Genomic DNA, 12,701 nt, shown 5'->3' with positions numbered 1-12,701 from the left:
AAGTTGTCAAAGTCAAAATTAAGCAGAAATGGCGAAGCTAGGCGAATTGACGGAGGACGAAAAATCTTTGTTTTCACATCTCAACAAAGGTAAAGAGACTACCTCTTCATTAATGGATATTTAAAAATTATTATTTCATCTAGGGGTTGTATTTTCTGTTATTTTAAGGTGATTTTGAGGAGGCTTCAAGGCTCTTGCGTTCAGGAAGTGTGAGGATCGACTGTTTAGATGAGGTGAAACGAAAAAAAAATAATAATTAAGTGCTTATCGGTTCTCAGCTCCTCGAACTATAATTCGAAAATTTAATCAGCCTTAAATTGCTGAATTTAGGATCTGAATAGGTTTTTATATTCGTATCTTATTTATGTATATTAAATTAATGGACTTTTAATGCTAGCATGACCAAATCCGAATGACCCGATTTGCTCTTTGTTGTATTTCTTCGAATTTTTGAGGTTGTTGTTTGTTTGATTGTGTGTTTGTTTGTTTGTTTTTTTTTTTCAGTGCAGCTGATAGAAACAGTTTTATTCTTGTTAGCAAACCTGCCATCTTTTTTTTTATTGGTAGACCGACATTTTCTCGGAAAATGGTATTCGACTTGATATGATTTGTTTTCACTCATCATAAATATGTCCACCAATTTTTTTTTAAGTTCTTTTTTATTTCTTTTCCTCTAACCTTTTTATTAACAGCATGGCATGACCCCACTGATGTGTGCGGCATACAAAGGCAAAGCAGAAATGTGTGAGCTGCTGATAGCTCAAGGAGCAGATGTGAACTCTAACCACCATGAACAACAGGTAATTAAATCAGACTACATCATTCTAAGTTTTCCTCTGAAAAGTTCAAACTGTAGATCTGTTCAAACTAACCTCTTCTTAACAGATTATGTTCTTGTTTTACCATTTTCCTTAGAGTGTACATCTGTTATTTGATTTCTATCGACAAGAAATATAAATGAAGGAAAAAAGAATATAATGCATGAAAATTATGATATTGATACTGATTTGTAGCTACAATGGCTGTTGCACTTTTCTGTGTGTCTTTTTTCTCTGGGAACTTTTTACTTAACTACACTGTTGGTGTTGTGCAAAGAAGCTTGCAGTGTACAAACAAGTGAAAAAGCATTTTTTCTTGGAAGTTTAGTCATCAATAGATGTTGTATAGGACAAGTTGGTGAAGTTAAGCAAGTTAGGTACCAAAAAAATTCTGATGTGTATACACTTGTGACCTTCTTAACAAGAATGGTAATAAACTCATTTATTATAACAAAATGTTACTTTAACATACTTAATATGGAACAAAGTGACTCAACTCACTGGGTATGAAATGGCCCAGCTGGGTTTGAAATCAATGTGGGTAACGAACTACTGGTAACCTCCCTTTTGCTGTCTGGATCCCAAACAATTGAACTAAGCAGGCATAGGTCCTGATTACAATATATATTTCTATGAATCCATGTACAATACACCTGAAGTCCTTAAAAGCTGCAGGGAAGTTGCAACAGTTAAACAATAATGTTAGCATTGTTAATTTAAGAGGATTATTTTTACTTTTTCTTTTTCATGGCAGTACACAGCTCTTATGTTTGGTTGTCTCTCAGGTATGTATCAGAAACTTTAGTTCTCTTCTGAGTCAGTGGCTGAATTGTAGATAACTTCAGTTTGTGTATGTAGGAATGTATCAGTTACCAAGGAATTTATATTACCTATTACTTTATAACTGTAGGGTCTGTAGATGCTACAAGGGTATTGCTTGAAGCTGGAGCGAGGGTTAATGCAGAAAACAGTCTTGGGAGAACAGCTGCTCAGCTGGGAGCTTTCATTGGTAAAAACAATAATAATCTGTTGTTTAAATTAAAGCAGTGAGATTGATATGCATGAATTTTGTTCATCTTTGTGCGAAATTTTGAAATCAATTTTGCATGTACCAGTCAAGATATTCCATTGTGACAGCTCAAAGTAAGAGGCAACTTGACAGTGTCTTGTATTCAATCAACCGATAAAACAACATGCCTACAGTATAAACATTTCATGATGGTTTCCCTTTTTTTACTGTCATGTCATATGTATGGGAATGAAATTTCTTATTATGAACAGGTATCTTCATCTTTTTTTATCCTCACTGAATGAGTTGATCATTTATTTTTATTTTACCTTCTCAATTTTTTCCCCTATCTAGGTCAAAGTGAATGTGTCAGTCTTATTAACAACTTCCTGTCAGTGGATGATTTGGGATATTACACAAAGCCTCAAGGTTAAATCTGGATTTCAGTGTAGTTTAATTTATTTATAAACATAGCTAGTTAGGCCTATACAAAAGCAGTAGTGTAGTGTGTTGTTGCCAGAGGTAGCAGTAAGTTTTTTACTATTGAATTGACAACTTTTTTAGAAAGTTATTTCTAAGAAAAAAGGAGATCATTGGTTGCTTTTTTTAACATCTTCCTTTGACTTTATGAATGTATACAGTTACTATTAAGAGATAAGTGCTAAGCAGCCCTGTTAATTGTGGGGGATCCCTTCATTCACAGACTTTGAAACAGGCACTAAACACTTCCTGACTGATACAAGAGAAATTTTGAATTCATGAAAATTATATGTAATGATACATGTAGTATGAGTTGGATGTGAGCGGCATCTACTAGACTGTATTATCTTAGATATGTACCATATTATTTAATAATAGTTTATTTACAGGCCTGGAAAAAGAACCCAAGCTATCAGTGGCCTTGGTACCAGCACTCCACAAGTTTGCTGTCAGTCAAAATTTATGCCCAGTGAAGGTAATTTTCTTAAGATCTTGACAAGTTTGATTTTTTTCTGGGTTCTAATTTGAATAGTTCAGGACAAAAATAGCCATAGGTGTTTTGCTCTTTGTTACAAAGCAACCATTAATAGAGCTACCCACAGCCAATTTTACTTTTAAAAATTTTCTGCTCTGTGCCAGCCATTGCTGGTGTGCACCTTACATTTAAACTCTTAGCTTGCCTCCAAGGTACAGATTAACTCAATAAATGACACTCATAGTTGTATTTCCTTGTTCTTGGTGACAGATTGCTATGTATCTGCAAGATAACTTTGAACTTGTTAAGAACTACAAGAGTTTAATTAAAGTTATGGAGCTCCTAACAGAGTCAAAGATTAAGTCAAAGGAGATGCAAGAAGTGCTGGCCATGAAGATGCACTACCTGGGATTTATGTTAAAAAAATGTGCACACTGGAACAAAGAACTGGAGGGAAAAGGTGGAATTGATGGCTTCATAAAATAGTAAGTAGAAAGTGAATGTATAATATAGTAAAGGAATTTTAAAGGAGATTTGAATTAACATGAGCATATAAGGTACATGTACATTAATTTTACATATAAGGCACACATCAAGCTACTCCATAAAAATTTTTTTTTTCTCACTGGCAAGCAGGTAGAGGCATCCTTGGAAATGCTGTATAGCCATCCTTATTTTTTAAATATGTCTGTGTACTGTCCATGCAGATTTTGAAGAGTCTGCAAAAAATGTAATCTTGATAAGCTAATTGCATACAAGTGTTGACGTTTGTGGGTGTGGAACTCGTTACTTAGTTGTAGGGATCTAAATGAAAAATTAAGGGTTTCTATGAGAAACTGTAATGTTGCCATGAGACCCATATGTACATCTGTACATCAAAGATTTGAACCCAACATGCTGAGAAATAATTGGGCGTTGTTAAATACTACTTTCCATAGAAACACGAAAGTATGGCAGTGTTGATTAATCAAAGAATTAGTGTTCAAGAAATTTGATGAGACCATTTTAAGCACCTTCTATCTAGAAGTCAGTGGAAAATAACTCATGTAGTCGAGAGTTGATTCCTCTCGGCTGGTTAAAGACCGACGTATTTTTAAAGGTGATTGACTGATTGATTACTGGGTAATGGAAAACAATACTCTTTGTTCTCATGGCCGTATTTTAAAATGACAGTGTTTTGCGGAGATGAAGTGAGCTTTGTCCTCTGTCACTGGGAAGATAGAAATGTGATATTTCATGATTTTCTCTTAACAGCTTAACAAAAGGGCGCTCATCCGATGGCTTTTTCATTAATATGGAAGATATTATACGGCAAGCGATAAAAGAGTTCGATTATCCAGAATGTACCATTTTCAAACAGCTCGTTCAAACAATAGCACCTGTAGAGAAGGTAACTGACCTTGAATTATTTCTTTGTTTTTTTTTTGTTTATTTATTTGTTTGTTTTTTGCTGATAGCGCTGAGCAAAATGCCTTACAAAAAATGGACAGGTACAAAATGGTATAACAGGCGCGGTTGTGTCGTAGGAGTACTGGATAAACTGGTACGAGTTGTCCGGTTTAAAACGTAGAAAAAGAAAATGTAGCTCAGAAATGGGAGAAAGATGTTTCTTCGTCTTGTCACGCGCGTGGATCTAAAAGTCCGAGGTCCGATTCCGCGATGGAATCTGAATTTCTTTTCACTATCTTTCCCTCTTTACTTCTTTTATATAGGGGCGTGATCCAACAGCTCTCGCCGTGATAACTCAGAGCATAAATGGCCTCCGCTGGTAAAGCATTTTCTGTTACAGTATTATTTTATTGTCCTTTCTCTTTTTTTTCCGGGAAAATCGTAAAAAAGTCGTACTGTGTAGTAGATCAAGTTTTTCGTGGCCTTATGGCGTTACACTTCTTGAAAGTAAAACTGAGGAGAAAGTATCGAATCTTTTGGTTCTTTATTCCCTGCAGTGGTGACTTTAGTGACTGCTGTGTGGTTTGTATCGAGAAACGGAATGTGAAGAAATGCTCAGCATGTAAAATGGTAGGTGACGTTCATTCCTTGCCAGCTTCATTATACCCTTTGAATAACAGATAGAGTTGAATATGAGAGGGCAGTTTTACTGAGTATCGTTAAATCAAATACCAAGTAACCACAATGGCTAATCAGAGCCAGGGAGCTCATCACCGTTGCTCTACTTCATCTTTCTTGGGGAATAAAACGCCAAATATGCAGTGTAATCCACTACACCTCATGAAACGTCTTGTATAGTTCTAGTGACTATGGCAACCAGTTGTCAATTTATAAATTCTGAAAGAAAACCCTTGAGTCTTCTTCCTAAAACGTCTGCACGAGCCACTTGTGGAGCATTTGCTTAGTGATCGTTTTTTTTTTTTAAATTTATTTTGGACCTGCGACATCATTGATTTATTGAAGTTGTTTTACTTTGTATTGTATACTCGATAATTCAGATTAATTTTAACGTTACAGATTATTTAAGTATGATCCGCAGGCACATTTTTACGCACGGTTTCTTTCTTAGGTTGGTTACTGCAGTGTGAGATGCCAGAAGCTTCATTGGCAGTCTCACAAGAAGTTTTGTAAGCAGCTGGCCAAAGACTACGAAGAACAGCTTGCTGCACAGTTGGCAGAAGAAAAACTCGAGGACGGAATGAGCCTCAAAACTCAGCAAGGAAAGCCAAGCCTCATGAATGGTGAAAAGAAACCTTCGGCCAACCGGAAAAGCGACGAAGCTGTAAACAGCCATAGATTAAAAACTGAAAACGATCAAAACACGGACACTAGAACTAATAGCGACATAGAAGGCACAAATTCATCGGAGAGTTAACGCAGAAAAGGTTGATATGACGGAACGTGGAGAAACTGCGACGATAGTTGGCTTAGACTTGTAACCGAAGAATGTTTTTTAACCCTTTTACTCCCAAGATCCAAGAAGTTATTCTCCCTTCTGAATGCCATACATTTCCTTGTAAATACGACAGGAGAACTTGGTTTTGTATTGTGCTCTAACTGACAAGCTCTTCAGTTCTCGTAACCTGTGAGCAGAATGTTGTACTGAAATCGTGTGAAGAGTACCTCTATCTGTTTGGAGGTTTAAATTAACTGCCCCAAAGTAACACCTAGCTGCGGTAAGAAACAAAAGTAGAGGAAACGCTGAACACGAAAGGAACCGGAATATAAAGGATTAAAAGATGAGTGTGGATTGCATTTGTCAATCTTGAAAAAGTGCGTGCTTGATTTTCAAGATTTAAAAACCACTGTCCCAGCTTCTTTACGCCATGTTTTCAAGGTCTAGTTTACTTTTGGGCATCACGGAGTTTTTGTCCGTCTGTTTTCCTTCAAAGTATCTTTCATAAGACTGCGAAAATCTTCTCAAGAAGAATCCGACCTCAAGACGTACACTAGTTATTTAAAAGAATGTAAGGGTTGTATTGTTCGCGTTTTCATGGGTTTATCTCAGTCACTCGGCTGTTGAATATGTAAACGGAGATAAGTCATTGTTCACGGACAGTTTTACTCTGAAGGCCATATAGGAGAATGTTCGTTTACGTTTATCGTAATTAACATTCCATGCGGCTAACAATAAAAAAAAAGTTAAAAAATAAAGCAAATGATAATTGGACTAAGACGAAAAAGTACAGGTGTGGGTCTGAAAAAATCAGCTCATTACATCGCGGAACGCTGTGATTACTAGTTAATAGAAATGACTAAACTTCAAACTTCCAAGTAAATCGATCTTGGGGTCCCCTCGACAGATGTTACCTGGTGAAAGCCCGCGAATTCCTGACGAACTTAACAATCGCATTTCGTAAATCGCGCCAGCCTCCGTTGAAAAACAAGGAGTCTGTAGAAAAGCTCTTCCGTTTTCAGATTACAAATTACAATTTTTCCCCTCTCTTTCCCCTTTTTATTCTCTTGTGTTCACGCGTGGCGCTCGTGATTTCACGAATTAGCCAATCACGTCAAAGAACTCTAACCTTGACATTAGAAAACTGCATGACGTGGGCGTTTTTTTTTGTTTGACGGAGTTTGGTCAGTTGTTTTATAGCTTTCGTTCATTGCATTACATTTTTTTTAGCTTCATTTGGTGTTGTTGTTGTTGTGGTTTTTTTTTTTGCGAGCAATTTTATTCCAGTTGTAATATAATACCTAATTGGCTTATCTATCACTTATCGTACTGTTTTTCAGTGTTCGTGTATATGTTCAATCAAACTTGTTATTAAATTGAAGAATTTATTTTGGTGTTTGTTTCCTTCGATTAGCTTCGCTATTTTGCGGGTGGGGATTGTTAGATATGTATTTTAATGGCTAAAATAAAATAATCCCTCGAGCTTGCCATGGCTCGCTGTTCCATGGAAGAGCTAAGAGAGCAGATTTTGTGTTTTTTTTTTGTTTTTGTTTTTTGCTTTTTTGTTTTTTGAGATGACCAAACGCCGCTGTGATGACACGAACATTATTGTTCTAACGCCAATGCTGAACAAATAATGATCTAGCGACTAAAAATAATAATAATTTTTACATTTAACCAAAAAATTCAATTTCTACATCTACATAGCAAATGAGTGAACAAACGAGAAAACTCCATATTGTTGACTTATTTTATATCATTTTTAACACAATACTCTTTTTATCTTCAGAAATTTCAAAAACAGTGTCCACATAATTCGTAAATCTTTTAATCGATTATTGTCAAAGTATGAACACACATTTCGTATTGTTTCTAGTATATAACGAAATAGATAATAAATCGAGCCAAATCTTACATAAACCTCATACAAACTCAGTACAAAAAAATTTCCAACCAAAATGTCGCTGATGCCACTCTGAAGTAATGACTCAACATTGCTAATTCTCCATAAAATTTAGTGATCATCAAAAACAAATGTTTTACCCAAGTAAACAGCACGCGCTTATCAGTCCATAGTGTCCGCAAAAATAAAGATGACTATCTATAAAGGCTGAATCTTAGGTAAGAGTTTGAAAAATAAGCAAAAATGACCCACCTCCCAAATATCATTAATTGTCAGGGCTAATTAAACGATCATTTGTCACAAGTAAACGATTTTAATTGCAAAAGGGAAATAAAAGAGCGAACCCGTAAAAAGTTCACATTACTTGGAAATTTCCTGGACCAAATCATTCTATCTTTAATAAGATCAAAAAATGGTTACTGTCGTATACGGTTAATTGAGATATATGGAACTGTCTCAGTTTTGGCGGTTCTACGTTTGCCCGCTTCTTTTTTACTAAAATCGTTTGTTCAGAACTCTCACAAAGGTTCTGTCAACCCGAGTGCCATCTATGCTATCGCAAACACCTTGTCGTCTTCGTCTTTGACGACCCGGTTCGTCACAAACTTCTTGACGACCAAATCGACGGCCTCTGGTCGCGGGCAGGCTGTTGTGTGTCCCTTGTCTGATCGTGGGTAAAGCTATTGCTACTGAGGGCCGCTGGATTGACGGAATAATGCCATTGTACGCGGCTCCTATCGCAGTTGGTCGGTGTTGCATCTGGTACTTCACTTTCTGGAGGTTAGGCTTGCCGAATGAAAGTACAGCTATGCCACCTTCATTCTGAACATTTGTCGAAGCGTTTGTGCAAAAAGAGGCCATATGAAGGTTTTTTTCTTGACATTGAAGGTGTAGAGGTGTACTTTTCCCTTCTTTTCTTGCCTTTGCTGCCGCCGCTGGAACGGAACAAACACTGAAATTTTGCTTCTTGTTTGGTATTGATTTTTCTCTTGTCGTTGTCGTTCTTGTTTTGCTGTCTTCAACTTCAGAAAAAACTCTTGAACTAAACAACGTGGCTCGCTTCTTCTGATGAAACTCACACAGCTCCAGCAGTGATGGAGGATGGCTGCTTGCTCTCATCTTTAATTGCCTCGACGTTCGACGTGAAGATTATGAGTTCAACTTGCAGTGAAACAATAAATTTCTTGAGATTATTTCATTGACGTCATAAGTTGTAAGATGACATGTTATCGCATACCAGACAAAAGAAGAACTTCAAATTCTCAGTCTGCACTTTGTACCCACTCTGCAGTCTACATTTTTACCCGGTCTACATTTTGTAACCGGTCTGCACTCTGTATTCTGCAGTCTGTATACCTGTGTGTGGGTTAATTCGACATTTTCGTTCTTTTCCGCGTTAGTACTCTTTCCTTTGCAGAAATGTAGACATCACTAACTCTTGCACGCTTTAACATGCCTATGTTTGATGTAGGGTGTGATACAGAGTCACAAAAAGCTTTGAAATTTTTAAAAAGTGTATGTTTACAAACTTTTTATCTCGTTCATTAGTGGGCCGAGGAGATCATGTAGCAACAAACGAATATATCTCGTAAGGTACGTAAATCAGTAAACAAAATCAATTAATTACATTTCGTGGAAAAAAGTTCTGTTCATGACATATTTAGATTCCACCACAGTTGTATCAACGTTTTCTTGATATGCCATTTCCTTGGTTTTCCTCTTGTTTGCCCGATCTTTAATGGAGAAAAAAGTGATGGTTTTACTCCCAGATTTTCTTGAGAAGTAAACATTAAAGATGAACTTTGTCTAGGACACAAGTATTCTTCAGCATTTCGATTTTCATTTTTAGGTCTATCTCGATCAGAATGGAACGGAAGGTTTTAGAAAACATGAGGCAACTTATTTCGGACTTAAACAAGAACTTATAACTCACATTGCTCTCATTTCGCTGCTAATCGTAAATCCTCTCTTGGAGGTTTCGTCCCTTTTGGGATATCTACGGTCATTTGTACAGTCATTTTCACATTTCCACACATTTCTGTCAGTTTTGGTAAAAGTCACCTTATAGCCTCTGATACTGTTCTTCAGATTATTCTAACTGATATCAGTATCTGAAAAACAGTTCTCAGGCCAATTCTGAGAGAACATTAACCGTGAAACAAAAAAAAAATTTTTTCAAACAAATTAATTGCAGCATTATTACTAGATCATTTATTAATGAAGAAAATTATAATCCAATATCAATATTAGTTAACGGAGGGGGAATTTTTAACAAATAAGAAGCGGTTAGGGTAACTAAAAACCAAACCATAGAGGCACGTGGCCAGCTTTTAGGATGAACGGTTGAATGAGATACGAATTAATATGAAAAGGGTAGGACTTAAGAGCTTTCTTTGAACAACAAGTGGTGCTACCTTATTAATATAATGTAATCAAAGGGCGCCTGTGGCCAACTCGTGGATAACGTATTAAAGAGATATATACTTGTAAAGTTGCTATCAGTAAACTAAGGTGTTAAAGGAAAGATAGAAAGTAGAACCATTGCAAGTATAGAAATTATAGTACTTGAGTATGTGGTGGAAACCCCCCGGGGAGGGGGGTTACATGGGTCATTTTTTGCTTAGAACCTCTGCCGTATTTTAGCCTATGTTGTGGCCAATTATAGAACGCATCTTTGTCCGCTTTTGAGCAAGACTGGAATGGAATTGGAGCCGTTTATTAAATATTTAATAAGGTAACAACTTTTTAACCATAAATCTTCCTGTTTATGCATCCTTACTTGCCATAATTTTCTTACGCCTAAAATCTCAAAAATATGTAACCCCATTCTAGTAACTCTACTGAAAATGCAATGCCATAAAAGTCAATGCAGTCGTGAAATGCGACCCTACCCTATATTGTTAGCCCATAGGAATTTTAACCCTCTAAGTTTTTATTGAAAAATAACAAGATAGTCAACAATTTGTTTGATATCCTACGCTTTGTGTAACATAATACATCGTCTACTTATGATAATTTTTAGATTCAGCCGTGACCAAATGTTCTTAGGTATAGGGATCCGGTCGTGCATATGAGCTCCAAGTTAATAGCGGAGCTCTTAGGCGCAAAACATGTCTGTTATTTTATCATTTTTGCTATTATTATTTACTTAACAAAACCCTTTCCCGTTCAAGAACGCATCAAATTACCTTCGAATTTATATCTATCTATCATCGAAGGTCTATGACTTGTTCTGTACTATAAATTTTGTTGCTGCGACACTTAAAGACAGCAAAACATTTAGCGAGCAAGTCTTTTACGGCTGCACGATAATTAGAACTAAGTGTTATCAGAATAAATGGGTTAATGGCTGTACTGATCAATGGAAATACATAGTATAACAAACCAATAAATAAAAGACATTTGTCATTCAGAACAATTGTTGGATGTGACGATTTTAGAATCAAATAAATATAAAGAGGCGTCCAGCACATGAAAAATCCCAAAGTCACCGCTCGAAAGATTTTCAAAATGTTCTGGTTTTCTTTGGATCTCAGTGCATGTGTGCTGCCTTCATTACTGCTGATTTCAAACACGAGTCGCCTCTTTAGATGCTCAAAACCAATATAATGAACAACTAATAGTACAACCAGAGGTGCAAAATAAAATAAAATGAAACTTGCGAATTGATACACTTTAAAAAGTAACGTGTTCATAAAGTTTCTACAAAACGTCTGTCTCCCTTCGAGTAAGATTTTAGAATGATAAAAGTATGGTATGGCACCTAACACAGGAAAAAGCCAGCTTAAAAGAAGAAGAATTTTCCGAACCCTGGCAGTGATCTTTATGGCCTTTAGTGGAAACACAATCGCAATGAATCTATCCACAGATATTAACACCAAGCTCTCAATCGACACCACGTACAATACAGCTCTAGAATAAATCCCCAACTTGCAGAAAAAGGTAGCGATTGCTTGATTAGTAATTAAGCTTCCTCCAGGCTTTAACATCCCTTCTGTGGCATAGAGCGGCCAATTAAGGAGCACGCTTATCACATCCGAAATGGCCATGTTGACAATGTACCAATTAGAACTTGTTTTCAGGTTTGAAGCTCTGAGGAAGGCTGCAATTAGGAGGAAGTTTCCTGAAAATGCTACAACAGTGATCACTGAAAGAGCGACTGTGAAGACGGTAGAAGGGACAGCAGAAAAACACTCTGATTGGCCGATTTGAAGATTTGTCGTGGAGTTGTTCATTTCAGTCGTAAGAATCTTCTCTTTGGCTTCTTATGCTTTAGTTGCCGCTGATATGCGAAGGACTGTCAACCTTCGGCTTTCTGGAAAAGACGCTGCGTCTATCCCGCTGTAAATTAGTTTTTTAATTTGCTTATTATTCTTCTGCTTTTACACCTGTCCATTAACACGTCGCCGGTTGGTGAAGAAAGACAAAATGAATGCTTAACTCACTGATTTGTGTAGTCTTTGAGGAATTCAACACATCTGCACACTGAAGAGAAAAGGCTGTCTCCCTCTTGTTACATGTTCTGAGAGTTATCAAAACGAATTTTTAGGAACTTGTGACGTTTTTGATCATCACAGAGCATATTAAAACCACCTGCAAATTCTCCTCGCTTTGCATTCGATTTTAATTCTGTGTATGTAATTTGTAGTTGCGCTTGGTTAAAAGTGAATATATGTTTGTTTGTACACGTTATTTTTTTGCATATTTGTTTCACTTAATCAACCAAACAGCCGCTTTTTCAGCCACTTGCCACGAACAGTTCTGGATCTCAAGAATCTCCGGACTTGCAACTACTCACTTCGTTTTCAAATAATATTCGCTTTTTGTCATTTTTATCGTTGTTCGCATCGCCTGAACTGGTGGTTTGGAAAGGCATTAAATTAATATTTCATTACCTAAAAATAGCTTTCTTCATAGATAACTTGTTTCTGACCTCGCCACGCCACGCCACGCAATCCCCATCTTTCGAGGAGCGTTCTGAAAGCTGTCGTTGACTTCTATCATGAAGGGAAAAAAAAGTACCGAGTGATACAAGACACGGCGAGTTTTATCGAACGAACCGAACAAACATGTATGCGGCACGTGTTTAATCGCCCTATATACGACGATGTTCTACGTGCTTACAACGAGACGCTTCATATGTGTTCTTTCGAATAAGCTGGTAGCTACGA

At 36.7% G+C, this 12,701-nt stretch overlaps 2 protein-coding genes across 2 annotated transcripts; one reads left to right on the top strand and one right to left on the bottom strand.

Moving 5' to 3' along the window:
- On the top strand, positions 1 to 6,909 carry LOC131772502 (ankyrin repeat and MYND domain-containing protein 2-like). Its single transcript, XM_059088414.2, has 12 exons — positions 1 to 89; positions 169 to 233; positions 693 to 800; positions 1,573 to 1,603; positions 1,729 to 1,827; positions 2,182 to 2,256; positions 2,697 to 2,782; positions 3,053 to 3,267; positions 4,037 to 4,172; positions 4,495 to 4,550; positions 4,729 to 4,801; positions 5,301 to 6,909. Exons 1-12 carry the CDS (start codon positions 29 to 31, stop codon positions 5,604 to 5,606), a joined length of 1,311 nt encoding a protein of 436 aa, XP_058944397.2. The 5' UTR covers positions 1 to 28; the 3' UTR covers positions 5,607 to 6,909.
- Positions 6,910 to 10,357: 3,448 nt separating this feature from the next.
- Positions 10,358 to 12,001, bottom strand: LOC136283979 (neuropeptide Y receptor type 1-like). The gene has a single exon (XM_066173612.1). It carries the CDS (start codon positions 11,763 to 11,765, stop codon positions 10,740 to 10,742), a length of 1,026 nt encoding a protein of 341 aa, XP_066029709.1. The 5' UTR covers positions 11,766 to 12,001; the 3' UTR covers positions 10,358 to 10,739.
- Positions 12,002 to 12,701: the final 700 nt, after the last annotated feature.

The sequence above is a fragment of the Pocillopora verrucosa genome, chromosome 1, assembly GCF_036669915.1.
Source record: "Pocillopora verrucosa isolate sample1 chromosome 1, ASM3666991v2, whole genome shotgun sequence".
Taxonomy (NCBI): domain Eukaryota; kingdom Metazoa; phylum Cnidaria; class Anthozoa; order Scleractinia; family Pocilloporidae; genus Pocillopora; species Pocillopora verrucosa.
The sequence above is the reverse complement of the archived record's forward strand: the minus strand, read 5'-3'. Positions and strand labels throughout refer to the sequence as shown.